At 68.6% G+C, this 27,600-nt stretch overlaps 3 protein-coding genes across 13 annotated transcripts in view; 1 reads left to right on the forward strand and 2 right to left on the reverse strand.

The window, feature by feature from the left end:
* The first annotated feature begins 22 nt into the window (after positions 1 to 22).
* Positions 23 to 6,118, forward strand: MST1 (macrophage stimulating 1). 5 transcript variants are annotated; one of them, XM_080674592.1, is made up of 18 exons: positions 23 to 698; positions 1,748 to 1,895; positions 1,970 to 2,082; positions 2,163 to 2,277; positions 2,379 to 2,515; positions 2,590 to 2,710; positions 2,838 to 2,956; positions 3,272 to 3,440; positions 3,583 to 3,713; positions 3,799 to 3,901; positions 3,993 to 4,129; positions 4,229 to 4,264; positions 4,356 to 4,476; positions 4,634 to 4,711; positions 4,847 to 4,993; positions 5,073 to 5,179; positions 5,272 to 5,411; positions 5,530 to 6,118. In XM_080674592.1, exons 1-18 carry the CDS (start codon positions 647 to 649, stop codon positions 5,689 to 5,691), a joined length of 2,136 nt encoding a protein of 711 aa, XP_080530718.1. In that variant the 5' UTR covers positions 23 to 646; the 3' UTR covers positions 5,692 to 6,118. The 5 variants fall into 5 exon arrangements, 4 of the variants coding, with proteins under 4 accessions (XP_080530718.1, XP_080530717.1, XP_080530719.1 ...); XR_013960918.1 differs by having other exon boundaries at positions 543 to 698; positions 5,125 to 5,179; positions 5,530 to 5,769; XM_080674591.1 differs by having other exon boundaries at positions 543 to 698; positions 4,835 to 4,993.
* Positions 6,119 to 14,541, reverse strand: APEH (acylaminoacyl-peptide hydrolase). 4 transcript variants are annotated; one of them, XM_080674587.1, is made up of 22 exons: positions 14,424 to 14,541; positions 14,216 to 14,348; positions 13,743 to 13,869; positions 13,332 to 13,425; positions 13,141 to 13,216; positions 12,901 to 13,058; positions 12,602 to 12,739; positions 12,426 to 12,517; positions 12,313 to 12,353; positions 12,109 to 12,230; positions 11,663 to 11,723; positions 10,417 to 10,514; positions 9,481 to 9,532; positions 8,701 to 8,789; positions 8,172 to 8,310; positions 7,680 to 7,763; positions 7,520 to 7,600; positions 7,149 to 7,237; positions 6,841 to 7,031; positions 6,652 to 6,754; positions 6,462 to 6,568; positions 6,119 to 6,381 (listed from the first exon to the last, which is right to left on the reverse strand). In XM_080674587.1, exons 1-22 carry the CDS (start codon positions 14,433 to 14,435, stop codon positions 6,276 to 6,278), a joined length of 2,193 nt encoding a protein of 730 aa, XP_080530713.1. In that variant the 5' UTR covers positions 14,436 to 14,541; the 3' UTR covers positions 6,119 to 6,275. The 4 variants fall into 4 exon arrangements, with proteins under 4 accessions (XP_080530713.1, XP_080530714.1, XP_080530715.1 ...); XM_080674588.1 differs by lacking the exon at positions 7,680 to 7,763; XM_080674589.1 differs by lacking the exon at positions 13,743 to 13,869 and having other exon boundaries at positions 14,424 to 14,453.
* A 1,876-nt stretch (positions 14,542 to 16,417) lies between these two features.
* Positions 16,418 to 27,600, reverse strand: part of BSN (bassoon presynaptic cytomatrix protein) — a 66,948-nt gene continuing 55,765 nt past the window's right edge. For 2 of the 4 annotated variants that reach the window (XM_080671610.1, XM_080671613.1), the window contains 7 exons: positions 24,567 to 26,631; positions 23,542 to 24,308; positions 23,323 to 23,422; positions 22,736 to 22,867; positions 22,246 to 22,300; positions 21,789 to 21,881; positions 16,418 to 19,789 (listed from right to left, as the gene is read on the reverse strand). In XM_080671610.1, coding sequence (XP_080527736.1) covers positions 22,260 to 22,300; positions 22,736 to 22,867; positions 23,323 to 23,422; positions 23,542 to 24,308; positions 24,567 to 26,631 — 3,105 coding nt within the window. In that variant the 3' untranslated portion in view covers positions 16,418 to 19,789; positions 21,789 to 21,881; positions 22,246 to 22,259. Of the gene's footprint in view, positions 19,790 to 20,070; positions 20,886 to 21,788; positions 21,882 to 22,245; positions 22,301 to 22,735; positions 22,868 to 23,322; positions 23,423 to 23,541; positions 24,309 to 24,566; positions 26,632 to 27,600 lie in introns of those variants that run through there. The other 2 variants (XM_080671611.1, XM_080671612.1) reach the window with 2 other exon arrangements.

The raw sequence follows: 27,600 nt of genomic DNA on the forward strand, positions 1-27,600 counted from the left end.
CCGCCTGGACCCTGCCCCGCGGGAGGAGCTCGCAGCCAAGTCCCAGTGCCCAGGCCGCCCTCCCAACGCCTCCCCGCACCGGAGGGTCCTGCCCCGATGCCCCTAAGGACGCCCCGGGCTCCCGCCAGCTCCCTGCTACCTGTTACCCCAACTCCCTCTGCAGACGGGCGGCCTCGCTCCCTTTCCCTGGGATGGGCAGGGAGTCCGGGTGTGGGCCCATCTGCTACAGATAAGCCAGCCAAAGGGGCGGCGGCTTTGGGGCTGGGCAGGGAACATTCCCCACTTTCCAGGGGACACGGGCTCAGGAAGGTTCCAGACCACTGCCTGGGGCTGCAGCCCAGGCCTCTGGCGGCACCCGCTTCCCTTCAGAGCAGCCTGGGCTGCACCCCGGGCACCTCAAGAGTCCCCAACACCTGCCCACTGCATAGCCTCTTAGGGGCCAGCCGTGCAGAGTGAGGGCCCTTGCCCCTCGCCAGGGGGCCTGGGGCCTGGCCCCACCCCTATTCCTGTAACTGGGTCTCGGGTCAGGCCCCAGCAGGCCTGGAATAGGGGTGTGGAGCCAGAGCCACCCAATCCTGGAGGGACAGGTTTCACAATTTCCCGGACGGGGCTGTGATGGGTCACAGTGCAGCCTCCAGCTGGGAGGATGGGGTGGCTGCCGCTCCTGCTCCTTCTGCTGCAGTGCCCATGGGCTCCTGGTAAGTGTGCTCTGCCCACCCCCCCACCTCCCATCCCCGTCGGCCCCAGGCCCATCCTGCTGTTCAAGCCAGGAGCTCACTCTCCTACTGGGCACGGAGCACTGAGCGACCTTGGCTTCTGGCAAGACGGGGCGGCCCCGGGAATACAGGTATACACCACCTAGTCTAGCTGGCAGACTGTCGGCTGGGCATCGAGGCGGTGCTGGGACGGCACGGATGCACGCGTGTGGGCAGTCGTCCCTCCCCAGCCTGGTCTATCCTCGCACACGCCCTGGTGCTGGTGAGAGACCAGCCTTGGGGTCCGAATGCCGAGCTAGTGTGGTTGCGCCCTGCCTGGCCAGCGTGACAGCTCTGGGCCTGGCATCCTCAGCTGAGAGATGAGATGAGACATCTTCCATCAGGCAAACACACTCCCCATTGCTCTCGTGGAGGGCGTGTTTCAGACCTGGGCCTGGTGCCTTGCCCACGAAACAGTGATACAGGTGATAACTGCCATGTCTGGGGTCTGGCCCTTGAATGTGTCCACAGAGTCCGTCCCAGGGCCTGTAGCTTTTTTTGTAGTTAACCCTCCCCAGAGGGTATTTTTCCCATTGCTTTTCAGAGAGAGTGGGAGGGAGGGAAGGAGGGAGAGAGAGAGAAACAGGAGCCCTGACCAGGGGGTGGGGAGCAAACCCAAAACTCATGTACGTGCCCTTGACCGGGAATTGAACCCTCAACTCTTTCGTGCGCAGGAGGACGCTCTAACCCAGCCGTGGTCAAACTACGGCCCGCAGGCCGGATCCGGCTGTTCTATCCGGTTCTCTTGCTCTCCCCTCCGCTCCTTTACGTTGAATTTATATTAGTTCACACAAACACTCCATCCATGCTTTTGTTCCGGCCCTCCGGTCCAGTTTAAGAACCCATTGCGGCCCTCGACTCAAAAAGTTTGCCCACCCCTGCTCTAACCACTGAGCACGTGGGCCAGGGCGAACCTTGTAGGTCTGATTCCCTGAATGAACAGAGCGTGGATGTGTTGATACGCATGACTGACATGCGCACCCACCCTGCAGGGCAGCGCTCGCCTTTGAACGACTTCCAGGTGCTCCGGGGCACGGAGCTGCAGCACCTGCTGCACGCGGCGAGGCCCGGGCCTTGGCAGGAGGACGTGGCAGATGCCGAGGAGTGTGCTGGGCGCTGTGAGCGCCTGCTGGACTGCAGGTGCGTGGCGACGGGGCCTCCGAAAGCCTGAGGCAGCAGAGCCTGGGCCCCCGTGACCCTGTGCCTCCTGCCAGGGCCTTCCACCACAACATGAGCAGCCAGGGCTGCCAGCTGCTGCCATGGACCCAGGACTCGCCTCACACCTGGCTGCAGCGTTCAGGGCGCTGCGATCTCTTCCAGAAGAAAGGTGAGTGGCTGAGGAGAAGGGTGGCCCGGGACAGGGGTGCTGGGCCTCAGGCCCTGTGGACGTGGGTCTGTCACTCCCAGACTATGTGCGGACCTGTATCATGGACAATGGGGCCAAGTACCGGGGCACCAAGGCCATCACCAGGAGTGGCCTAACCTGCCAGCACTGGAGCCACAGGCACCCCAATGACCACAAGTGAGCCAGACACCTCCTTTCTGTCCCTGCGGTGGGCACCGGTCCCCCGCCCCGCCCCCCCCCCCCCCCCCACGCACTATATCGCAGCTCTCTGCGCCCAGGTACATGCCCACACCCAAGAATGGCTTGGAGGAGAATTTCTGCCGCAACCCCGACGGGGACCCCAGAGGCCCCTGGTGCTACACGACAGACCCCGCTGTGCGCTTTCAGAGCTGCGGCATCAAGTCCTGCCGGGAGGGTAGGCGAATCCGGGTCGAGCCTGGGGGCGAGGACCAGCCCCACACCGTCCATAACCCACTGCCCTGTCTCCAGCCGCTTGCGTTACGTGCAACGGTGAGAATTACCGCGGCGCCGTGGACCGCACCGAGTCAGGCCGCGAGTGTCAGCGCTGGGACCTGCAGCGCCCGCACCCGCACCGCTTTGAGCCGAGCAAGTACGCGCGGGCCGGTGGGCTCGATGCCTCGGGGGCCAGGCTAGTGGGGGGCTGGGGACTCCAGGGGCGGGCCCGATGTCAGGCAGTAGGAGTCCCAGGTCCTGTCACGTCCGGCCGTGGCCCCCAGGTTCCCTGACAAAGACCTGGACGACAACTACTGCCGCAATCCCGACGGCTCGGAGCGGCCCTGGTGCTACACCACAGACCCCAAGGTGGAGCGAGAGTTCTGCGACATCCCCCGCTGCGGTAGGACGAGGGCCCGCCCGACGCCTGGGAGAGTGGGGTCGTGGCCTCGCTGGGAAAGGGGCGGGGTTGGACACCTGGGAAAGTGGGGGCGTGGCCTCGCTGGGAAAGGGGCGGGGCTGGGCACCTGGGAGAGTGGGGGCGTGGCCTCGCTGGGAAAGGGGCGGGGCTGGGCACCTGGGAAGGTGGGGGCGTGGCCACGCTGGGGAAGGGGCTGGGCGTGATCTGGCAGGGAACCCGCAGAAGTGGGGCTCGGCCTCAGCCCTAGCCTGGGTCTCAGTTCTGGCTCGAGTTCGGATCGGCTTCGGTTCGTCCAAGGGCCCGAGGCGCAGCCGCGTCCAGAAGCTACGACGCTCAATTGCTTCCGCGGGAAGGGCGAGGGCTACCGGGGCACGGCCAACACCACCGCCGCGGGCGTGCCCTGCCAGCGCTGGGACGCACAGAGTCCGCATCAGCACCGCTTCGCGCCCGAGAAATACGCGTGCAAGTGAGAGGGCGGGCGACCGTCCCTGGGCGGCTCGGGCGGGAGATCCGGGCGGTGCCGGGGGCGTGGCCTGGGGCGGTGCCGGGGGCGTGGCTCAGCCGAAGATGCGCGGGGACCCGCCGCGCTGAGCGGAGCCGCTACCCAGGGACCTCAGGGAGAACTTCTGCCGAAACCCCGACGGCTCGGAGGCGCCCTGGTGCTTCACCACGCGGCCTGGCATGCGGATGGCCTTCTGCTACCAGATCCGGCGCTGCACCGACGACGTGCGCCCCGAGGGTAAGGCCGCAGCTGGGGCTGGAGGCGCCTGGCCCCAGGGCTCGGCGAAAACCGGCTGACGGCAGCCCTCGCCTGCCCGCTGCAGACTGTTACTATGGCACCGGGGAGCAGTACCGCGGCTCGGTCAGCAAGACGCGGAAGGGCGTCCCGTGCCAGCTCTGGTCCGCGGACGCGCCGCACAAGTCGCAGTGAGTTGGTGGGCACATCCGGCCCGAACTCAAACTGGAGCCAGTCGGGGAGTTGGGGTCCTGCTATGAATTTGCTCCCCCTCCCGCCCAGGTTCACTCCTTCCTCCGCCCCCCACGCGCATCTGGAGGAGAACTTCTGCAGGAACCCGGACGGGGACAGCCACGGGCCCTGGTGCTACACCACAGACGCGCGGACTCCCTTCGACTACTGTGCGCTGCGGCGCTGCGGTGAGCTCGGGTGACCGCCCTGCCCTTAACCCCATCCCACCTCCCAAGCCCCACAGCCTAAGGCTGGCTTTCTAACGGGGTGAACATCCCCTCTTTCAGATGAGGACCAACCACCGTCCATCCTAGAGCCCCCAGGTACAGACGAACCAGGCGTGGGTGGGGGTGCCTGGCCTGTGCCTCCCACCTGCCCGCAGGAGGAGTCACATGGGGCCCACCCTGCTCCCAGACCAGGTGCTGTTTGAGAAGTGTGGCAAGAGGGTGCCCCGCCAGGACCAGTACCCCTCCAGGCTGCGTGTGGTGGGGGGCCAGCCTGGGAACTCACCCTGGACAGTCAGCCTGCGCAACCGGTGAGACCCAACCGCCTCCCACCCCCTCCAGGGGCCCAGGCTGTCCTGTTTGTGCCCCCGACGGTGGGAACCTGTCCTGGCTCGAGGTTCCAGCTGAGGTGGCAGGTCCACCCTGCGCCGGGCCTCACTGTTCCCTGTATGGACCCTCGTCCTCCAGGCACGGCCAGCACTTCTGTGGGGGCTCTCTGGTGAAGGAGCAGTGGGTGCTGACTTCCCAGCAGTGCTTCCCCTCCTGGTGAGCCTCCCCCGGTTTGGGGACCCACCCAGTCCCATCACCCCGCCTCACCTGCCCCCGAGCCACCTCCCCCAGGCCGGCCAACAGGTGGGCCTCGGGCAGCGACGAGTCCTGACTGGGCAGCTTGTCCGCCAGCCACGAGCTGCTCGTGGGCTATGAGGTGTGGCTGGGCACCATGTTCCAGAACCCGCAGCCCCAGGAGCCAGGCCTGCAGCGGGTCCCCGTGGCCAAAATGGTGTGTGGGCCCTCCGACTCCCAGCTGCTTCTGCTCAAGCTGGAGAGGTGTGTGCCGAGTCTGGGGCAGCGAGGTGGGGCCGGGCCCCTCGGCCTCGGGCCCTGAGCGCCCTCATTTCTGCCAAAGACCCGTAACCCTGAACCAGCGCGTGGCCCTCATCTGCTTGCCCCCCGAGCAGTACGTGGTGCCTCCGGGGACCAAGTGTGAGATTGCAGGCTGGGGCGAGACCAGAGGTAAGACACAGTGCGGGGCGGACCGCTCAGGCCAGAGGCCAGCCCTGGGTCCTCCCCCAAGGCCTCCCTTCCTCCCATCCCCGTCGCTGTAGGTACAGGGAACAACTCGGTCCTCAACGTGGCTCTGCTGAACGTCATCTCCAACCAGGAGTGCAACGTCAAGTACCGCGGGCGCGTCCAGGAGAACGAGATGTGCACCAAGGGGCTGCTGGCCCCTGTGGGCGCCTGTGAGGTCGGTGGCAGGGCCCCGGCCAAGGGAGGGTATGGGCAACTGAGCCTGGGCTAGTTCACCTCCAGGGGCCTAGTCCCTGCCTCGGCACAGGCCCCTCACCCGGTCTCCCATCCACCAGGGCGACTACGGGGGCCCACTTGCCTGCTTTACCCATGACTGCTGGGTCCTGGAGGGAATTATCATTCCCAACCGCGTGTGCGCACGGCCCGGCTGGCCAGCCGTCTTCATGCGCGTCTCTGTGTTTGTGGACTGGATTTACAAGGTCATGCGGCTGGGCTAGGCCCGGCCTCGATCCCCTCCCTGTACTGGGAGGGACGGAGCTTCCTGTCGGACATAAAGCCACCTTTCCTCCTCACGCCCCGGCGGTGCTTTAGTCTCTGCTTCCAGGGAACGAACTGGCAACTCCTCGCTCGGGCCTGGGGGCTGGGCCCTGCACGCCCTGGGCGGGCAAGCTGCCCTTGGGACCACCTCAGCCTGCGGGTGCTCTGGAAGGGCAGGACCTCCGGGCCCCGCGTAAGGGTGGTGTAGGCAGTTGCTCACCGAAGGGGCTGCCGCAGAGGGAGCTGGCCTGGGGGAGCCCCGGTGGCCAGGACAGCGATGGGTGACTCCCTCATGGTGCCCTCCCCTCTCACACGGAGGTAGAGGAGGTCCCCATGGCTGAGGTCTCTGAACCCCCAGGGCGGGGCTGAGCACAGAGGACCAGCAGGAACCAGACTGTCCTCATTTATTATAACCAGACAGCCCGCGCTCTCGCTCACCCGTCCAGAGTCCAGAGCCCAGGAGCCTCCCGCTGCTCTGCCAGACCCCGGGCTCTCCCAGAACCCAGGGCGGCCCCCGCCAACCGGCTGGCGCCGAGGCGGGCCTTCAGCTGCCCAGGTGCATGCGCAGCCAGAGCACGGCGTTCATGAAGCTGTCCGACTCCACCTCCACCTCGGACAGGGCGTGGGTGCTCTGGGGGTATAGCAGGAGCCTGTGGGGGGCGGGCAGGAATGTTTGAAGTTGCGGGGGTCCTCCCCTGCCCGCCAGCTTCCAGGGCCGCCCTCCACTCACCGCACGGGCACGTTGCGGGTCTTGAGGGCGCGGTAATACTCTATGCCCTGCTTGAAGGGCACCCGCCGGTCCTTCTGGCCCAGCATCAGCAACAGCGGCGTCTTCACCTGGGGGTGCGGTGCGGGTGAGCAGGGCCCCGGCTCTGCATGGATGGCCGCACACGGGGCGGGGGGCGGGGGGGGCTGTGTACCTGAGGGGAGTACTTGAGGGGCGACTTGTCTAGCATCTCCGCCCACATGCCGAGGTCGGGCAGGCGGTCGCTGCTGTAGGAGAAGCCCGCCTCCACCACGCACCTGCGGGAGAGGAGCCCGCAGCTCGTGGGCCGGGGCTCCGGGCGGGGGCTGCACTGGGCAAGGGCGGGAGGAGGGCGCGCGCTCACCAGTCGGGGATGTCAGTGGAGCCCAGCATGGAGGCGATGTTGATGACCGGGTTCCGCGCCACGCAGGCGCTGTACGTCTCCGGGTACTGGCCAATCAGGTGGCAGGAGAGGAAGCCGCCGTGGGAACCCCCCATCAGGGCCACTCGGTCTTTGTCAAAGTGCTCCTCCTGGAGCACCCGCTCGACTGCAAACTACAGGGGGGCAGAGCGCGCCTCACCAGCTGCCGGGGCGCCCCAGCCTCCTCGCCCCGCCAGTCTGAGCTCACCCAGGACCGTGTGCACTGGGGGTCGGGGCCCGGCCCCTGCTACCTGGACGTCCTTCACATCCTGGTGGCCCACGTTGCCGGGGAGGGAGAGGATGCTGTCCTGGCCGAAGCCCGTGGAGCCACGGTAGTTCACTGGAGGCCAGGGAGGGACCAGACAGGGTGGTCAGGTGACATCCCAGCCCCCTGGATACGGTACCCAGTCTGGGGCCAGCTGCACAGACTGTCGGGGGAGGTGCTGGGGGAGGCGAGGCTGCTGCCGGGGGAGTCCCCAGGGCGTCTCCTACCACCTCGCCATGGAGCCAGGGCCCGGCCCGGCAGTGCCTGGTAGTAGTTACCAGGTCGGGGCTACAGAGCTGCCTGGGGACTGGGGTGGTACCTGTGGTGCTTGTACACACAGGCCCGCCCGTCACTCACCCAGCAGCACCGCAAAGCCCATCTTGCAGAGCATGGCTGGGAACAGCATCCAGGCGGTGACGAAGGATGAGTGGGGACCCCCTGCAGGCGGGGAGCAGAGGGTGAGGGGCCAGCCAGGAGGGATGGTGGGCGGGCGGGGGCTCTTAGGCCAGCTGCCTACCGTGGGGCATGACCACCATGGGCACTTGGGTCTTATCGGGAGGGTTGCTGGGCTGCAGAAGGATTGCTTCAAAGTCAAGGCCAGCTGCGGGGAGAGGCGGCCGTCAGCAGGGCCACCGGGGCTCCCCGGCCAAGGCTGCGCTGCAGCGGCAGGTCTGGGGCTGACCTCCAGAACAGGCCTGGCCACGGCACCCCCACGGCGACGGACCCAGGAGCCCCACTCCGCCTGGGCCGCATTCTGGGGGAGGCGTGGTCACAGGCCTCGCATAGGCCTTTGTGCCTTGGTTTCCCCACCACAGACGACTTGGCCTGGGGATTCCACGCTGACACCCAGAGCAGGTGCCCAGATGCCTGGACACCATCCTCCCCATGGCTGTCCAGAGGGGAAGGAGAAACCTCTCAGAGAGAATCCAAGAACCCCCCGTGGAGCCGGCGGCAGGATAGGGGGCAGACGCTGTGCGGGAGCTGGGGAGGGGCCGCGCCCCTGGCTCACCATACTGCACGTTCTCCTGCTCCGGGGGTGGCTGCAGCACCCGGACGCCCCAGGAGATGTCGGGAATGGGCTCGGCCTCCTCCAGGGACACCCACACCACTGACCGTTCCTTCCCCGTGGGAGGCAGGAACCCAACTTTCTGCCAAGGGGAAAGGGGGTGTCACGGGGCCCAGCTGCCTCCTTGCCCATTGCCTCTGCCCGGGGGGAGGCGGGCAGCTTTCTCAACGCTGAGCCTTCTGCCCCTCCAGCAGGTGTGGCCTGGACGCCCACCGTGTGCTGGTCCATACAAAGGCACCCCCCCCCCCCCCCGCCACGGCTTCGAGGCACTGTCTCCCTGCCCTCTGTTCAGCCAGAGGCCTGGGCGGGGCCCCAGGAACCTGTGTGCAGGGCAGACCCCCGCCTGGCAGTTTGCGGACCACACTGCTGGGTCCACCTGGCCTCCCACCTGCTGACCAGCAGACTCGGGCCAGTGCTGACCCGGGAGCTCTGCCTCACAGACCCTCCTCCTGGCCGGGCCACCAGCACTCACCAGGCTCGGGGGCAGGCTGGGCGTGGAGAACTGCACCACCATGAGGTCCCGGTCCATTGTGAGCAGCTTCCAGCTCCCTCCTAACCCCCCTGGGGAAGGCAGAGGCCACTCAGCACCTGCAGGGCCACCTTCCCACCCGCTCCCTGCGGAGCCAGTCCCTGGCCGGAGGCGCGACAGCAAGGCGCCTTCCTGCCCTGAGAAGCGAAGGGATGCCCGCCCGGGACCATCCCGGACCCCCAAGTGCACACGGTCCTGGGTGAGCCTCCTGCTCAGTCGCTGTTGGTTATCGGACACTGGCTGTGCCCGGGGACTGCTAGACCTGGGGACACCGGACCCCACGCCACGCCCATCCCTACTCGATGACCAGTCTGCGGCAGCAGCAGGCAGGCCGGGGCGGGGGGCCGGTGGTGGGGGGAGATCCTGGCAGTGGGGTCCGAGGAGGTTCCTGAGCAGGGCCTTATGGTGAGGTGCAGCCGGGGACGGGCCCTCGGTAGCTGGGGGGAGTGAGTGTAGTCAGGGCAGGACGAGGGCAGGTCCCCAGCTGGTTGGAAGAGGGAGGAGGGCGCCCACAGGGCTGCCGCTGGGCCCGGGGCTACGGAGGGCTGAGCAGCAGGCGGGGCCGCGCTAGGGCCGGCAGGACACGGCGCCCAGGGGAGCGGGAAGGCGGCTGTGACACTGGCAGGAAAGGCTGGACACTCCGTGGCACGGGCCGGGAGGGCCTCGGCTGCCCAAGCGTAAGCCCAGCCCCCCGCCTGGCTGGCCCGCCCGGCCCCCACTCACCAGCCGTCAGGGAGGTCACAGCGCCCACCTGGGTGTCCACGGCAAACAGGTCCTGGCAGAAAGGAGCCGCGGTGGCCTCCCGTCCCAGGGTCCCGGGTCCCGCCCCCACCTCCTCCCCCCTCCGGGACGCCTGAGCCAGGCCAGGGCTGCGAGCAACTATGGCGACGGCTACTCGGTACAGAAGGGAGCGGCCTGAGGGACTGAGTTCAAATCCTAGCCCGTCACAATGTGCCGAGTGACCCCGGGCAGCGTCAGGGCTGCCTCTGAGCCCTCTCTAGCCAGAACGAGGACCACGTGGCATCACACCCAACAGGGGCCCAGCACACTGTGGGTGTCCCCACCCAACCCATGGGAGAAGGCCCTGCCCCCTCTATCACTCCCCCTACAGCAGGGGTCCTCAAACTACGGCCCACGGGCCACATGCGGCCCGCCGAGGACATGGATCCGGCCCGCCGGGTGCCGCTGCCTGTCCTGCTTAGCGGCCGACGCGTCCCGGGCCCGCAGTGCGCATAGGAATTTGTTCATAGTTTTTTTTTAAACTATAGTCCGGCCCTCCAACGGTCTGAGGGACAGTGACCTGGCCCCTGTTTAAAAAGTTTGAGGACCCCTGCCCTACCGTGTTCAGGGCCCCCAGTGCCAGCCCCTTGTCCCAAGCCGGAGATGCCTGGCAGAGGGAGCAGCTGTGTCGTGGAGGATGAAGGCCAGGGAGGCTGTCGTGGCTGCTACAGGGCACCACAGCCAAGGACGGCACCGGGACCCCCGGGCAGCCAGAGCCTCGAGGACAAGTGAAGCCAGGACAGGGGCCGGCAGCGCCTTAGGGGCGGGCGAGGCCTGGTAGCCGGGCACTGCAGCCAGCGGCGAGCAGACGCTGGGTCCTAGGCCCAAGGCCCCTGGGTGGGTCACAGGCCGCCTCTCCGCACAGTCAGGGCCCCTCACCTGCTGGCTGCGCTGAGCAGAGTCGAAGACCACTCGCTGGCTGTCCGCTGACCAGCACCCCAGTGGCAGGTGGCTGCAGTAGATGCCAGAGAAGCTCTCTGTGGAGACAGGAGCAGGGGCTGCGTCCAGGAGTGCAGGGGGGGCGGGGGGGAGGGGCAGGGGGAGGGTCAGGCTGGCTGCTGGAGAGCACCCCTGATGCAGGAGGGCACCCCAGGCAATGAGGAGCCCCGGAGGAGGGGGCGGAGGGCAGGGTCTCCGAAGGCCCGAGAAGGCAGAGCTCAGGGGCTTCTGGGAACGGCGGGCGCTCTGAGGAAGTGCCGGCTTCCCGGCGACCTGCTCCTACGGTGCCAGGGGAGCAGGGCCTGGCACGGGGGCGGGAGGAACCCTGCTCTCTTTTAAAATGTTACTGACTTCCGAGCGGAAGGGAGAGGGAGAGAGACATCAGGATGAGAGAGAAGCATGGACCGGCTGCCTCCCGCACGCCCCACACTGGGGATCGAGCCCACAACCCGGGCCTGTGCCCCGACCGGACTCAAACCGTGACTTCCTGGTTCATGGGTCGACGCTCAACCCGAGCCAGCCGGCCGGGCACTCCTGCTCTTTATCATGTAACCCTCACGTTATCGACGCCACAGGAAGGCAGGGTGACCACCCTCCACGGATGGAGACAGGGAAGCCCGGGAGGTCAGGGCAGTGACGAAGGTGCAGAGCCGGCCTCAGGCCAGGCACCCAGCTGCATCCCTACAGCCAGAGGGGGAGGGGAGGAAAGGCCGCCCTTGCCCACTCGGCGCCCGGACTGACCGGCGGCCTGGGAAGACTCACCGCTCCCGCCCTGGGGTAGCCCAGGGTCCCAGAGACTGCGCACCGAGACTGTGACCGAGCCTGTCGGCCCAGAGCACCCTCCCAGGCGCCTGCTGATCAAGGGCTGGGGCCGGGCGGGGCTGGGGTGGAACACGGCCCCGTGCAGGTCTGAGAGGCCAGAGGGAGCAGCAGCTCCAGGCAGCCGCTGGGAAACCGGAGAAATCTAACGGAGCTGCGGCCAGGCACGCGATCCTCCCCCCCTCCCCGCCCCCCGCCAGCGTGGCCGCTCGGACCCTGCGCTGGGCCAGCTGACTTCCTCTCTCCGGACCCTTCCCGTGGCGCTGGCCCTCCTCCCTGTGGAGGCTGCATGCGGGCTGGCCCGCAGGGGTGACAGATGGCAGGAAACACTGCAGGCTCCGCCGACCGCCGGCCACACGCCCCTTACCTCCCAGCTGCCGCGGCACCACGTCCACCACCACCGAGGTGACCTTGGTGTACCAGTCATACTGCGGGGACACAACGAACGTTAGGCCGGGGAGGCCGGGACCGGCGGTGCCCTCAGGCCGGAGCTCAGCGCCAGTCCTCTCTGGGGTAACCGGGAAGGGAGCCCGGGAGGAGCTCCTGTGGCGCCTTCCCGGCGAGCTGGGCCGACGTCTGCCAGGGCCTCCGCCTCCCTCCCTCGGGGCCAGAGCTCTTCCTGGGCAAGAGCCATGTCACGAAGCCCCTTGCAGAGCCGCCACGTGCCACTGAGGCAAAGGGAGGGGCGCCGGGTCTCCGCAGCGCACAGCCCTCCGTGCCGGCAGCACGGGCAGCCCAGGCGCTGCCTCAGAGGACGGGCCGGGCTCACACCACCCCTCCGCCTGCACACCGGCCCGCCCGCCTCCAGCTCACCAGGCACAGTTGGCTACACTGATGATGGGGGACCAGAGACGGGTACTGCAGGTAGACGATGCGGCACTGGTCTGGACTCAGCCGGGGAGAGGACACAGCCAGGGAGTCATCCGACAAGAGCTCTGGGCCAGACGGAAGCGGGAGCATCACGCAGGCCGGCCGGGCCCGGGCGGGTCAGGACGGCTCAGGGGGCCCAGCACTTACCACACTTGCCCCCCGTGAGATCCACGTAGTACAGGGCCGACCTGGAACCAGCAGAGACACGCGGCGTCAAGGCCGGCCCGAGCCACCGGCCCCGGCCCCGTCCCCTGCCTCACCTGCGGTTGGTGCAGAAGCGGACGCCCAGCCGGAAGGGCTCGTGCTGCCATCCCACGAACACCACGCCCGTGTCTCCGGGGGCCCAGAAGGCCTGCGGACAGACCCCGGCAGGGTGAGCAGGGGAGCAGTCAGGCCGGGCCCCAGCCCCAGAAGCTGTGGGCGGAGTCGGGCTCACCTGTCCGGGGGACACGCTCTCAGGGACGCCCTCGAGCACAGAGATGTTGCCGCTCTCGACGTCCAGCACGCAGAGCACCGGGGTGCTTTTGGAAGCCATGCTTTCTCCCCAGTCTTCATAGAACACGAACTGGTCCCCCTGGGGACACAAGGCACTCAGCGCGCAGCCTGTCTCGCAAGGGCCAGCCCGGCCCCCCGGAAGCCAGTGCCTCCCGGTTCTGCGAGGTGCAGGGTGGGCAGGGTGCGCCCGGAGCCCAGCGTGCCCGCGGGCCTTCCCGGACTGGCCACGGCCCTGAGCACCTTGATGGCCTGGTCTGGCTTCTTGGGCCCGGCCACCTCGTCATCACTGACATCCAGGGCTTTGGTCTGAAAGAAGGACTCGGTCTTGGGGCGCTTCTTCTCTGCCACGTACACCAAGTGTGTCTCCGAGTGCGACCAGGACAGGCAGCCAAAGCAGTCTGGGTGAGAGGGCCAGTCAGGGAGAGCCCCGGGCGATGGCCGCCCCTCTGCCCACCCTGCCTGTCACAGCCAGCGCCTCACCGTCCTCGTACACTGGCCCGTGTTTCTCCAGCGCCGACAGGTTGAAGCTCTTGAGCTTCCGGTTCTTCTCCCAGACCTGGGGACATCGGGCATCAGGCTGCCTGCGCCCCAGCAGAGCCCCACTGCCCACCCCTGGTCCCCCCCTGCAGGGCCAATCAGGGGGGCCCGGGCCATGGCTGCCCTGCGCCCACCTCCAGGAACTGCTTCTCCTCCCCGGAGCCCGGGCTCCCCGCCTTGCGCAGCACGGCCTTCATGGCGCCTGAAGGAGACTCTCTGCTCAGCAGCCTGAGGAAGACACGGGGGGCCGGTCAGGGTCACCTCCCACCCAACATGGCCCGGACAGGCCACAGCCTCTTAGACAGGATGCTGGAGGCCCCGGCCCATACCCCGCTTGCAGTCCTAGCCCCACCGCGGCCCCTGGCCTGGCCTCTCCGCCCGGCACAGGCTCCATTCTCCCCAGCCTCCCTGAGCCTCCACCGGCTCCACTCCAGGCCCAAGTCTGGGGCAAACGCCAGTCTTATCAGGCCCTGTCAGGAGGCAGGAGCCCCCGGGGGCAAAGCCTGGCTCCGGGCCTCCGCGGGGCCCTGCCCACACACACTTACTCCCCCCGGGTCTCCACACTGTTGCCCGCAGGCCCCGCAAACACCACCGAGTCCCCGTCGTGGAACACCAGGTACTGGCGGCAGAACCGGATGTTCTCCATGCGCTCCAGGTCCCTCTGGGTCCACTCTGCAGGAGAGGCCGGCTGCTCAGGCCACCCCGCGCCCCCCATCTGCCGCCAGGCCCTCAGGTGCAGGGCGGGCACCCGGAGCCGCAGCTCAGGCCCTGCCTCGGGGCCTCCTGGCGACACCCCCGCGGCGCCCTGCTCCAGGCCCCCCGCCGGCACCAGGCCTGGCCCACGCCACACGCTCAGCTCAGCACCAGGGGCGCGTCCATAACGCCGTGCGCGCGGTGCACCCTCTCACCCCCACGCCCTCGGACCCCGGCTTCCTCCGCACACGTGGGCGCTGTCCGGCAGCCTGCCCTGCACCCCACTCCCCCCCGCGGCCCGCACCCGGTTCCCCTCCACACCCACCGGTGTGCACCGTCCGGTAGCGGCCCCCGTACTGCGTGGTGACCTCGGGGCCCAGGCAGGCGGCGCTCAGCGCGGGCTGGCGGCTCAGGGCCCGGTACAGCGCCGCCGCCTCCGCGGGCTCGCTCAGCAGCACCTGCGCAGGGGACACACCAGGGTCAGGCCCGGCCCGCGCTGCAGGGGCCGCGCGAACCGCGGGCCGAGCCCTCACCTGCCGCTCCATGACTGCCGTCGCCGCCGGGGCGGGGCGGGGCGGGGCGAATGGCGCCCGGAAGTGAGGCTCGGGGGGCGGAGCCCGGACGAGCCCCCGAAATTCGCGCAGCCCGGCCTCCCGGAGGAGGGGCGGGACCTCCGGTGAGGGGGCGGGACCGTTGGCGGAGGGGCGTGGTCTCGAGGGTAAGGGGCGGGGCCCCAGATGAAGAGCAGGGGACCCGAGGGGGCGTCCTGGGCGGGACCCCGAGGAGAGGAGCGGCTTTTAGGGGCGCGCAGGGCTGGTGAGAGGCGGGGTCGGGGCCACGCCGCGGGCGTGTCCTGGAGGAGAGGCGTAGGGTCTCCAGGAGAGGGGGTGGCATGTGGGAGCCGCGCAGGAGGGTCGGCAGGCCGGGCGGGGCCTGGGGGGACAGGGCCCCAGTGAGACGCGGGAGGCCTGGGGGGCGACCAGGCTGAGAGCGGAGAAGCCAAGCCGGGCGGGTGGGCCGGTGAGGGGCAGGGTCACCGGATGGGGCGCGGCCTGGAGAGGGGTGCGAGCGCCTGCCCCGCAGGAACCTCCGCCGCCCTGGGCTGCCCGTGGGCCCTCCTGGTACAACGTGGGCAAACCGTCCCGGACAGCGCCGGGCCTGAGCTGGGCGGGGCTCGCAGAGCGCTGGGGTGCGGGGCAAAGGGCGGGCTGCTGAGCCCCCGGGGTGTCGCCTGGGTTATCAGCCACCAGGCCCGCCCCGCGAGCTATCTGCCCCTTCAGCCCTCAGCCACCCCCCTCAGTGGCGCCTGGTGGGGACCCTGGGCGGGCGGGCCTCAGTCCAAGCTCTTGGGTGCAGAGGACCTGGTGGGGTCCAGCTCCACCCAGAGCCAGAGAGCTGCTGTGGCCGCCTCCGCCCGCCTTCCCCATCAGCCCATCCCTCCTTAGGGGAGAAGTCCTCAGTTCCGAGGCCGCTCGCGCTGTGAGCAAACCACTGGGTGCGAGCGAGGGAGAAGGCAGCACTGGGGCGGGAAGGGCGGCCCAGCCCAGCGGTGGGAGGTTGGCCACCGGGATGTCCCTCTCAGCGGTGTTTATACCAGGAAGGCGGGGACACACTGCCTGTCCTACGGGCTGAGCAGTGGGCCCGCTAGAAAGGCCGGGCTCAGCTCTGGAGGCTGGGCAGGGGGGTGGGGGGGGGGGGCAGGTATCTGGGTGAACCTGCAGAAATAGGTGGGAGGAGCTGACCTTCTAACTTCCGTGTAAAACGAAGAGTCTCAGCCGGTTTGGCTCCGCGGATAGGGCATCAGCCTGCGGACTGAAGGGTCCTGGGTTCTATTCCAGTTGGGGGCACAGGCCCGGGTTACGGGCTCCATCCCCAGTGGGGGGCGTGCAGGAGGCAGCCGATCCATGATTCTCTCTCAGCTTTGATGTTTCTGTCTCTCCCTCCCCCTTCCTCTCTGACATCAATAAATATATATTTTTAAAGAATAAAATAAAATGCATAAGAATAGAAAAACACAGACAAGAAGGACATGCATCAAGGTTCTAACGGGAGCGGGGAGAAGGCCAGCGGCAAGGCTGTGCCTCTGTTTGTCGATCGGTGTTTTTAAAGGGGCCCCTTTAGTAAGGTTGGCGGGTCCTTCTGGGCAGGACTGAGGTCGGGCAGCCCCCGCATTTGGGGGTTGGAGCAGCCAGCCAGGCAGACGGGCGTAGGACTCGTTGGCGGCACCAGGGGGCAGCACCCGCTCTGCGACCACAGCCCAGAAGCCGTTTGTGCCGCCTGGACGCTGGTCAGGGGCGGGCGGAGGAGGCGCCGTCCTCCGGGGCCAAGCTTGGGCCTGCCCGGGCGCCTCGGGGGCCGCGGCTTGGACAGCCGTGGCCTTGGCCCTGGCCCAGCTGGCTCTCGCGCACTCTGCCTTTCACGCTTCCCCCTGCAGCTGCCCGCGGACGGACGGGGCTGCCGCGAGTGCGGGGTTCCTCCTCTGGCTAAGCCTCCCGCGTCAGAAACCATGCCGAGACAGTGTGCAGGTGGTGGATATCAAGTCCTTTTATTCTGATGCCACAGGATCACCTCGTCACAGCACGGGGGTGGGGGACACGGAAGTAGCACGAGTTCTCACAGGGCAGGACGCACACGTCACAAGGTCATGTGGAGGACTGGGTCATTGCACTTACAACTGTAAACTTGTTGGTTTGACTTTGTACAGCACTCCCCCCCTCAGATAAAGAAGGAGAGAAAGAAAGGGGGGAGGGGATGGAGGGAGGGAGGGGAGGGGAGGGGCGTGGAAAGCAAAACAAGACGTGGCAGCCAGCAGGGGCGAGGCTGGGCGGCCACAGACCCGGGCAGCGGGCCCGCAGGGGGCTGACTGGGTCAGGGCTGGAGGCGGACACACACCCACTCACACCCCGGTCACATGCACGCACGGTGTCACCGCTTCTGCGGCTCTCAGGGCCACCCGTGCACAGGGGCAGGCTGGGTGCCCAGGGAGAGGGTGACATCTCTGAGGAGTTTCAGTTGACCAGGCCTGTCACTCTGACCCTGGCAAGTCCACGGTGACACCTATTTACAAAGTGGGGCAGGGGACACAGGGCAGCGGGGCCAGGCTGCCATGCAAGGACCTGAGGACCTGCCTGGGACCCCCCACCCCACACACACACACGGGCTCCAGGGGACAAGCCGTGGAGCCACTGCTGCCCTCAGCACGGCCCTGAGACCTCGCTCTCCCCAGGACTGAGCCGATGGGGAGGGGGTGTCGCTGTGAAGTGAATGCCCTTGCTTCTGATGCTGGGTGGCGGGTATGCAGAGGCCTGGACGGCGTCCCAGGGACCCTTTCCTGTTGGAGATATGCCCGGTGCTCCCCACTGCTCAGTGCTCCCCACTGCCCGGTGCTCCCCACTGCTCGGTGCTCCCCACTGCCCCCGGACCAAGTGCTGGTCCCTTAGCATCCACACGAGGGCCGGACGCCTGCGCCCAGAGGCCTGCTCCAGCCGCCTTCACAGGAGTGAAGGCACAGGTGTGTCCTGTGGGTACGCTGGGGGTGGGGAGGGGCAGATGTCAGACCTTTCAAACTCGGGGGGCTCGGCCAGAAGGAAATCTGCTGAAAAGTTAGCCGGCCTGCAGCCCCCTCCTGCTCCTGCCCACCCCGGCTTTAGTGGCAGGAGAGCTGGCCCTGGGCTCAGAGGTGGTGGAGGGGCCCCCCTCAGCCCTTCTCAGGTCGCCTCCCGGAGCCCAGGCCTGGTCTCAGAGGAGGCAAGTGCTTGTGGGATGCGTGAGGCCCACATCCTGGAGGACCAGGGTCTCAGGCCCGACAGAGGTTGACATCTCCTACCCCCCCTCCCCCGAAGCAGCCAGGACCCCTCTGAAGGGCCGTGTGGACCTTAGGGAAGCATGGAAATGTGGACCCTGAGAAAGGCATGGTGCAAACCAGAGCGCGGGGGTGGGGGGTGGGGGGGGCGGGGCGGGCAGCCCCCTGCGGCTCCTGGCTCAGCGGGAGAGAAGCAGGAGCAGGAGCCCGGGGTTCAGGATGAGGGTGGGCAGGGAGTGCGGGTCCTGCGGCAGAGGCAGAGGGGCCTCGAGGTTTGCTGTGAGAAGCCTCCCAGACACTGGGCCGAAGCCGCTGCCGAAGGGGACACCTGCTCCGTCCGAGATGACCTTTCCAGCTGCCTCGCCACGAGGGCCCGATGTCCAGCTCCCTGAGCACCCTTCCCCCCGAGCCACCGCCTGGCTCACAGACCTCTGCGCCTCCAGCCACAGGGAGGGACCTGGGGCGGACAGCCAGGCCCGGCCCTGGGCCTGTCAGGCCACAGGCATCCCAGCTCTGCCCCTGAGCAGTGCGCCGCTGGGTAGGGGTGGCCGGAGGCCTCTGGCTCCAGGCTAGGTGAGGGGAGCCTTCTGAGTGTCCAGCCCAGAGACGCCTCTCGCCTGCCATCTTGGTCAGAGAACCCGCAGGGCGCGTGGGCCTGGCGCTGCCTGCCCGCAGCCTGATGGGCTCAGGCGGCACCCCAGCAGGTCCCTGCCAGCTCGTGCAGAGGCAGCGGGAGCTCCTGGGGGAGAGGTTCTGAGGCAAAAAGGACTCCAAGCGAGAGGGTCGAGCATTGAAAATGGATGAGATCGTGCAAAGAGGCTGCGAGTGTGCGTGCTCCACGGGGGCGGCAGCGCCCGGCCAGGGTCAAACATGCCACAGACAGAGCCACAGGCGGGAGCGGGCGGCCGGGGAGGGTCTGATCTGAGCGTATCTATCCAGTTTCTCAATTGCATGTTTGCAATGAACTCCTTAGACATAGCATGGGATTTATTAAATATTAACAGCTGTCTTTGAGGGCTTCTATTTCATTGCATAGAACGTTAGAGATGAGACTGGTGCTGTGCCCAAGAGACAGAAAGTCCCCGAGGGCAGGGCCTGGGGAGGGAGGCCGCGCCGTCCACCAGGTGGGCGGACGGAGCCACGCTCCCCAGTCCAGGGCGCCGGGCCCGCCGGGCCAGAGCCTGGCCTCTGCTGAGAGCCGCCCCGGTGATGGCTTAAGAAGGACTGGATTGCACAGTAAACAGGCGGCGGCTCCCGAGGCCTCGCCCTGGGTGCGCTCCGGGCGGCCCGCTGCCCACTATTGCTTCGGAGTCAGCGTCCCCCGAGCTGGCAGGGGCTGAGCAGCGAGGGACCAACGTCAGTCCGGGTGGAGGGAGGAGCGTCACGGGGAGCGAAGGGGAGGTGGAGGGGGAAGGAGAAACCAAAGATGTTCATGAGGTATACACGTAAACCAACGGAAATGTTAAGGCTGCTCTTGAAATCAAAAGGAACCCCAGGCGTGGGGCGGAGCCAGCTGTGAGACAATGGCGGTGCCGGAGCGATGGCTGGGAATGGCTTTGAGGTGCGGCCAGCGCGGGCACTGCCACCACGGCGGCGGCGGAGCCTCGGCAGCGCCCACGCTGCGTCTCGGTGCTATGGCCTCTGGTTCCAGCAAGGGGACAGTGTTAGGTCCTAGTGTCTGTGAAGTCCTGCCCACCCGACAGCCCGGGAAGCCTGCGCCGTGTCGCCCAGAGGGCGGGCTGCGCGCAGGGGGCTGGCCAGCTGCCATGTGGGGGCCCTCAGCCCCGGGCCGCGGGGGAACTGGCCGCGGGAGGGAGGCAGGTCCGTGGGAAAGGCGGCGGGCGCCAACTCTGTGTATAACGCATGGGAAGCCGGCGGGCGGGCCGCAGGGTCTGCACAGAGGCTCCCCCTCCCCGCCTCAGGCGGCGCCCAGGAGAGCGGGGGTCCGGAAAGTCAAGCAGCGTCCGGCAGGTGGTCCCACTGGTCCAGCGGAGGCAGCCCCACCGGCCGCTGGTAGCCAACATCCTGCCTCACCGAGGCCGCCCGCCGCGTCCCTCCGGCGAGTCTGGGAGCTAAGGATGCCCCAGATTGTAGATGCTTGGAGGGGGGAGGAGGGAGGAGGGAGGTGGGGAGGAAGGAAGGAGGGAGGAAGGAGGTGGGAAGGAGGGAGGAGGGAGGTAAGGAGGAGGGAGGAGGGAAGGAGGGAAGAAGGGAGGAAGGAAGGAGGGAGGAGGGAGGAAGGAAGGAGGGAGGAAGGAAGGAGGGAGGAGGGAGGAAGGAAGGAGGGAAGGAGGGAGGAAGGAAGGAGGGAGGAGCGGAGGAAGGAAGGAGGGAGGGGGGGAGGAAGGAAGGAGGGAGGAAGGAAGGAGGGAGGAAGGAGGTGGGAACGAGGGTGGAGGGAGGTAAGGAGGAGGGAGGAGGGAAGGAGGGAAGGAGGGAGGCAGGAAGGAAGGAAAGAGGGAGGCAGGAAGGAGGGAGGAGGAAGGAGGAAGGTGGGAAGGAGGGAGGAGGGAGGAGGGAGGAAAGAAGGAGGGAGGCGGGAGGAAGGGAGGCGGGAGGAAGCAAAGAGGATTTTGTCAGGAGCTGTGGACAGCTGCTTCCCACCCGCGCTCCTACAGCTGGCAGCCACGCACCGTGGCCTCCTCCCGCTCAGGCTCCCACCCGAGGCTGGGGCGGGTGCCGGGGCAGCTCTGCGTCCAAGGGAAGGACAGGAAGAAGCAGTCAGGTGGGCGGAAGGGACGCTCCTTTAACTGACGCGAGCTGCTCTTTGCTCTGCTGCAGAGGAGGGAGGTGGGGTGTTTAAATGGCCAGCCTCTCCAGCCCCCCGTGAAACTGCCAAGAAAGAGCAGGACACGGCTGGCACACCGCGCTGCCTGCTCGCCCATCGTTAGCCACAGGCCGAGCCGGCGGGAGACCCGTGACCGCGCAGTGAGCGGCTCAGCGCCCACCCACGTGTGTGGCAGGACACAGAATCCACGGCCGGGGTTCCTGCCCCTTCCCAGGGACGGCGCTCCCCCCGAAACCCAAGTGGCACTGCCAGGAACCTGGCCACGCTGCCCTCCCCTCAGCGCGGCTGCTGCCGCCACATCTGCTGCAGGCCACTCCGAGGCGCCACCGCTGAGCAGGAGAGTGCAGGGAGCCCGTGTCGTGGGGTGCAGGCAGGCAGGGCACTGGGGGTGCTGCTCTGTGCCTACTGGAATGAGAATACCGTCCAGGCTCTTCACTTTGGCCGCCCATGCCCGCCCCACAGCCTTGCCCGCCCCAGCTCGGGCCTGCCAGCTGCCTGTCCGAGGCCCACCTGTCGCCTCCGGCACCGGAGCTGTGGTGCTGTTTGCCCTGCACCCGCCCAGCCTCCTCTCGGTGTCCCTCGCCCTGACCACTGTCTCTAGGGCAGACCCTTCTGCCCCGACTTCATGGGCTCAGAGAGGGTCGTCGCCTTCAGAAACTACCCTTTGGGCCTAACTTCACTGTTTAACCTTCCTGTCCTCTGTCCCACTCCATGGACTGGCAGCTTCTGGGTGCAGGGACGGGTTCTGTCCCCGCGGTGTCCCGGGCACTGGAGCAGGTGAACCGTTTATGGAATAACGGAGTGAGGGGGCGAAAGGCTGACCCTCCCCTCCCGTCCTCCCCCCCCCCCGCCCCCGCTCCTCCGAGGCAGGCAGCCCCCTCGGCCCCACCCAGCGCCTTCCCACCGCAGGCCTGGCGCAGGCCGCTCTGACTTCTCGCTGCCCTTCTGGCCCTGCCGCCCAGGCCTGCGCACAGGAGAAGCACGGGGCCTCTGTGCCCAACCTGGGGAGTGGCGGAGGAGGCGGAGGGGGGCTGGTCCATGACTATAGGAGGGGCTGGCAGCGCGCAGAGCGGCACCACAGGCCAGGCCCCTCCGTGCCGTCCCAGAAGCCATCCCTCTCCTCACCACCGGCAGGGCCACCCGCCTTGGCCTTCCTCTCTCCGGGCTGACCCGGGCTGGGACGGAGCCTACCCACCCGTGACCTCCTCTGCGGTGACGGTGTATGACCTCAAGCTCGGTGTCTCCATCACACGCAGGCACTGGGGCCTGCACCCCTCCGCTGCCCCCCGCCCTGGTGCCCACACTCACTGTTATACGCAGAGTCCAGAGCTGCGCCCAGGCCTCGGACTCCAGAGGTTTTTGCACAACAACGACACCACCTCCCTCCGTCTCGTCGAGAGCCTGCGGAGCGCACGGAGGTTGGGAGGAGCCGCATCCCAGCCCCACCCAACGCCCACTCCTCGTTGGAGAGCCCCGGGGGCAGGGGTGCTGAGAAGGACAGGGAGGGGAGCCCCGCTGCCCTTTGCGGGGACCGTGTGGGGCGCAGGGACTTGCTGAGCCGGCCTGTGTTGGGGTCCCTGGACACAGGGTCCCTCTTTTCCCTCCTCCCCCCCCCCCCCCAGAAGAGTCGACCCTGCGGCTCTGGCCACATCGTCTCCCGCTGAAGCCCAGACTCCGCCCCCAGGACCCCAGGACCCCAGGACCTAGAGCAGGTGAGACCCTTCGGGCCTTCTGGGAGGGAGCGGGTGCAGCAGCTCATACTCACCCCTCCGGGCAGGGTCACCAGAACGAGGAGAATTTTTTGCCAAAAGCAGAGACCGCTGTGAGGTGGAAGGGAGAGAGGCATCAGGACCCTGGACCAGGCTCCCTCCTGGGCGGGGTCAGAGAGACAGGGAAGCCAGCGCAGCCCGAGAGCCCCCAGCAGCCCCCAGACCCAGCTCCGTCCAGCAGCCCCAGACCCAGCTCCGTCCAGCGGGCCCCCGGACCCAGCTCTGTCCAGCGGGCCCCAGACCCAGCTCCGTCCAGCAGCCCCCAGACCCAGCTCCGTCCAGCAGCCCCCGGACCCAGCTCCGTCCAGCAGCCCCCAGACCCAGCTCCGTCCAGCGGGCCCCAGACCCAGCTCCGTCCAGCAGCCCCCAGACCCAGCTCCGTCCAGCAGCCCCCGGACCCAGCTCCGTCCAGCGGGCCCCAGACCCAGCTCCGTCCAGCAGGCCTGGGGCAGCGCCCACCGGGCACCTGGCGTGGGCAGCGCTCACCTTCTGTCAGTTTGCCCGCCTGCTCCGCGGCGCCGCCGGGGAGGATCTTGGAGAACACGCTGTCCCCCTCTGCCCCTGGCTGGCCAGCAGGAGCCCCCGGGGTACCTCCGGGCCTGGCTCCCGCTTTCGTGCCTGCGGGGGAGGGGGGACCACTGTCACAGCCCGGCTCGGCCTGGCTCGGAGCTGAGGGAGACGGCACGAGGGTGTTGCACCCAGTGCGCAGGGACGCGGGAGGACAGAGGAGTAAGGAGGAAGAACAGGGAGAAAGGACGCTGAAGAAGGTCAGGAAGGAACAAGGACGGAAAGGCCGAGGAGAGGAGGCAGGAGGGAGAGGAAGGACAGGAGGAAGTCAAGGTCCTGCTCCTGGCTCCGTCCCTCCCAGGTCCCTGCCGACAGCGCCTGGGCCCCGAGGCTCCAGTGTGGACCCCGCGCTCATCCTAACAGGCTGGTCCTCTGCCGGGGAGGCCACCGCCCGGGCCCCTTCTCAGGAGCAGTGGGGCCTGCGGCGCCGGGAGCCGAGGGCACGGTGGGTAAGGGGGCAGCCAGGCTCTCTGCGTCACAGTCGAGGGCCCCAGCGGGCAGCTTACCTGCAGGTCCAGGGCCTGGCGGGGGCTGAGCCTGTGGGGGCCTCCCCTGCTGGGCCGCTTTGGCTGCCCCTTTAGAGCCGGTGGTCTGCTCTGTCCGCGGCTGCAACACAGAACCCAGAGCTGAGACGCTGCCCGTCGCCTGCCCGCGCCCAGCAGGAGCCCAGGGGATGGCCAGGCTGCAGCCGCGGCGCTGGGGGGCTGTGCGGGGGCCCTGCTTACCGCTCCTGCTGGCTGGGAGCCTGCGGTGGCCCCGGGGCCGGGCTGAGGCCTCCCCGCTGGCTGGCTGGCTGCAGGGGCGGGACCCCGGGCGGCTGGCTGGCCCTGCTGCTGCGGCCGTGCCTGTGGGGTCTGCTGGGGGGGCTGCGGCCCGGGCACCTGCGGCTGTGGCTGCGGCTGGGGCTGCGGCGCACGCACTGCTGCTGAGGGTGTCTGCCTGGACGGAGGCGGCTGGGGCGGCTGAGGCCCCGGAGGTGCCTGCCGACCCTGCGGCTGCGGCTGGGGTTCTGGCTTTGGCTGTGGGGCCTGCCGGGAGCCCTTCTTGCTGTCGGAGGCGTGGTGGTAGGCTGAGGGCACACGGGGCGGCTGTGCGTACTCGGCCGAGCTGGGGTACCCGGGCTGGCCCTTCTTCTGCGTGGCCGGGGCCGGGCTGGGCTGAGGGGCAGGCCGAGCCTCATGGTGGCCCAGGTCCCGAGCGTGTGGTTTGGCAGCACGCCGGCCTGGCTCCTCGCCAGCGTGGCGGCCCGAGTGGCGCCCGTGGTCTCCGTGGTGTCGGTGCTCCTTAGCTCCGGCGTGGCGGCCTGGGCCAGCCTCATCGTGCGGCCACGGGCCCTCCTCAGGGGGCTCGTCGTAGTCATGGTAGCTGTGCCTGGCGGGGCCGCGCTTCTGGGAGGAGGCGGCTGCGTGGCCCCCGTGGTGCCTGAAGCGATCTGAGCGGGCGTCCCGGGGCTTATCGAACCAGTCCGTCTCCTCCTGGCCCAGGTGATACGCTGAGGAGACCAAGCAGAACAGCGTCACCCCGGGCCGGCGGGGGCCTAGCGGAAGCCATGCAGGGACACCAGGCGGGCACACGGCCACCAGCAACACTGGGACCTGCCCCCCGCCCACGGCCAGGCCAGGGTGCAGGCGGGGAAGGCAGAGGCCCAGGAAGGAGGCGCCGGGCCAGAACCCACGGGGACAGCTCGGGGCCCAGGACCCGTGGGTGGGAGCCCCGCGCTGGGCGCGCAGCAATCACCCCGCGGCGTTACCTTCGCTGTCGGAGACCACGCAGTGGGAATCGTCCAGGAGGTAGCCCTCCTCGCGCTTGTGCGTGTGGGCCCGGGGGCCGCTCCTGGCGTGCTCCTGGACGTCCGGCATGGAGTGGCTGGAGCAGAACTGCGGGCAGGTGTCTCCGGGAGGGAGGGCGTCCCCCGCGGGGCGGGGCCGGCCCAGCGGGCTGACGGGGCTCTCCTCCTCAGAGGCCTGGCTCCGCATGGGGGGCCGGGCCCGGCCGTGGGCCATGCTCAGGGAGGAGGGCTTGGGGCCTGCCGTCTGAAGTCGCTCCGCAGCCTCCCGCTCCCGCTCCCGCTCGTAGCCCTTGCCCCGGAAGTCGTGGCTGGACAGCTTCTCGCCGCTGTACGCAGCTGGGCCCCGGGACCGGCCGCTCCCGCTGTACACACGGTCGTCCTCCTCCAGGGGGTCCCGGCTGGCCGTCCCGTAGCGCCTCTGCTGCTCATACACGTTCTTCTTGAGCCCGCAGGTGATTTCTTCCTGGAACCTCCTGCCCCGGGAGGCCAGGCCGCTGCTGCCCGCAGGGGGTGGGTAGGAGGCCAGGTCCGACTCCACATCCCGGGCTTCTTCGATGGGCGAGAACTTGGAGACCTTCTGCTCCATGCCCTGCTTCCGGTGCTTGCTGCGCTTCGAGGAGATGGCGGCCGGGGCCAGGCTCTTGGACGGGTGCTTGGGCCCCGTGGGGCCCGGACCGTACTTGTCTGCGCGAGCCCCTTGGCGGTAGTCGCTGTCACCGTAGTAGTGGGTGCTGGCTGCTCGGCCGTCGCTCTCCATGCCCCGGTGGTGGCCGCTCTTCCCACGGGGGTCGTAAGAGTCTTCCTCGGACTCCTCCTCCCCCCGGGCGTAGCAGCAGGGCAGCGCGGGCCCCTCCAGGACCCCTGGCTCTCCTGGCTCCTTCCCTGGACGCCCGCCGCCGCTCGGGCCCAGGGGCTCCGGCCGCTGGCTGTCCGGGGCCATGGAGGCGCTGTCCTTGGTCAGCTCACTGATGTCGTCGATCAGCACGTAGTTCCGAGGGACGTTCTGCTCCAAGCTGGCGTAGTGAGAGTCAGGGGGGTAGGTGGGGGCGGGGCCCGCGCCGCTGCGGTCGCTGGCGCGGGGCAGCTCTGGGGCCTTGCTCTGCTCGTAGCTGCTGCTCACCATGGAGCCGGAGCCGCTGTAGCCGGCTTCCGACGGGGCTGACGGCGTGGCCACAGCGGGGCTGGCAATCACTTCGTAGTTGGTGGGCACCTTCTGCTCCAGGTCGGCGAGTGATGTCTGGCGTGGCTTGGGATGGGGGGCGCGGCTGTCGGCCGGGACTGGGAAAAGGGTGCTCTGTGAGGCTGGCCTGGGTGTTTGGGCGGCATAATGGCCCGTGGGCCGGAAAGCCGGCTGGCTTTGCACACCAGGCTCAGCAAGGTAACCGGTGCCGGGAGGAAAGGCGGGCGCTGGGTACGTGCTGGGGCCAGGGTAGGCGGGCGCCTGGTGGGCTGGGAATCCGTTCGGGGTCGGCCCGGCGCTGCCTGCAGAGTACTGTGGGGCCGGAGGGGGGAGCCGGGGCTGCTGGAAGGCAGCGGGGCCAGAGGGGGTGGCGGGAACGGCGGAGGTGGCAGGGAAGTCTGCGTACTGGCCGGGCGTGGCGCAGCCCTGGAGCCGCAGCTGGTGGAGCTCGCTGTCCGACAGGTAGTCCCGATGCTCGCCGAGACCGCGCAAGGGCGCGTAGTCGCGGCCGCCCCGGTCTCTGGCCAGGGACTCCTTGCGCTGAGTGATGCCCAGCTCCAGGTACTTGAGCTTGGCGTCGATCTCCTTCTCCTCCTCGTCCAGCTCCGCCTGCTTCTTGCGCAGCTTGGTGGACTCATGCTCCACCAGCCGCAGGTCCCGGTCCAGCTCCCGGAGCAGGCTGGCCTTGGCGGGGACGGCGGCGGGCAGCCCCCGCTGCAGCAGGCTGGCCGCGTACAGCTGTGGGGGGGGCTGGCCAGCCGGGGGCAGGTGGGCCTCCCCGGGAGGAGGGCTGGGCAGTGTCCGCTTCACCTTGCGGGCCAGGCCGTCGGGTGGCAGCGCCGGCACCTGAGACAGAGGGAAGGGCGGGCAGCGCTGAGACCCAGGGTGCGGGTGGCTTGGCGGGGCACAGGGTGGAAGAGCCCTGGCTTTGGTGGGGCAGGGGCTGGGTTCCATACTGCCGGTGCCGATCCAGCAGGCGCCTGAGGCCTGCCCACCCCGCCCCGGCCGGGGGCCCCTGCCTGTGCTCCGGGCTCTCTCCAGCTCTGAGGACATGGGAGCGCGTGGCTCTGAGAAGCCCTGCCGATGCCCCACGGGCGCCCCCTGCGCTTCCCACCGAGGGCACCGAGGAGAGGAGGGTGCAGGTCTGGCTCTGGGCGTGGCCCTCCCAGCTGTGGGGACGGGGCAGTGAGGAGGGACATGGGAACAGGGAGTGGGTGCTGGAGGAGGTGCCCCAGCAGGGCGGAAGGAGCACAGGCTGACGGGGTGTCAGTGTGCTGCTCTGGGCCTTTGCTGCCTCCTGCCCCCTCCTCTCTGAAGTGACACCAAGTCGGCTGCCTGCCCCCCTCCTCCCAGCTGCCCCCGTGGCTGTGCTGGCAGCCTCGCCCCCAGCTCCCTCCACAGCCCTGACTGAGCCCCCACTCTCCCTCGGTCCTCCCCAGTCCATCTGTGGCACGGCGGCCTGCCGCCGTGGGGGATGAGGGTGTGCGGGCCTGACGCTGCCCCCCCCCCCCCAGGCCCTCCTCGTGGCTGGAAGGTTTGCCCTGGGCCCTCCTTCTGTCTCTGGCTCATAGCCTTCCCACAGGCCCCAGGCGTGGACCCCAAAATGCAATGGGGACTGCCACCGGCTCCTCACACTTCAGCTTGCCAAGAAGCTGCCTGAAAATCCCGCCCGCTCTCACTGGGGTCGTAGCGACAGTGTCCCCCAGACCTCAGAGCCGAGGGGCCTTCACGGGAGGCTTCACTGCCTGAGCTCGGGCGGTGCCGGCTGGTTGTTGTGGCGGCACCGTGAATGCTCACTGTGGCGTGGCCCCACAT

The sequence above is a fragment of the Plecotus auritus genome (genome assembly GCF_963455305.1).
Source record: "Plecotus auritus genome assembly, chromosome: 6".
NCBI classification, from domain to species: Eukaryota; Metazoa; Chordata; class Mammalia; order Chiroptera; family Vespertilionidae; genus Plecotus; species Plecotus auritus.

Bases quoted from the DNA above. Each gene is read 5' to 3' on its own strand.
- MST1 (XM_080674591.1), top strand. From the start codon at position 647: ATGGGGTGGCTGCCGCTCCTGCTCCTTCTGCTGCAGTGCCCATGGGCT. The intron at 699-1,747 runs GTAAGTGTGCTC...CCCACCCTGCAG, and splicing joins GCAGTGCCCATGGGCTCCTG to GGCAGCGCTCGCCTTTGAAC. The intron at 2,278-2,378 runs GTGAGCCAGACA...CTCTGCGCCCAG, and splicing joins AGGCACCCCAATGACCACAA to GTACATGCCCACACCCAAGA.
- APEH (XM_080674587.1), bottom strand. The intron at 7,032-7,148 runs GTAGCAGGGGCC...GCCCCCCTGTAG, and splicing joins AGGATGTGAAGGACGTCCAG to TTTGCAGTCGAGCGGGTGCT. The intron at 6,382-6,461 runs GTGAGTGGAGGG...CGCCCCCCACAG, and splicing joins ACCCGCAACGTGCCCGTGCG to GCTCCTGCTATACCCCCAGA.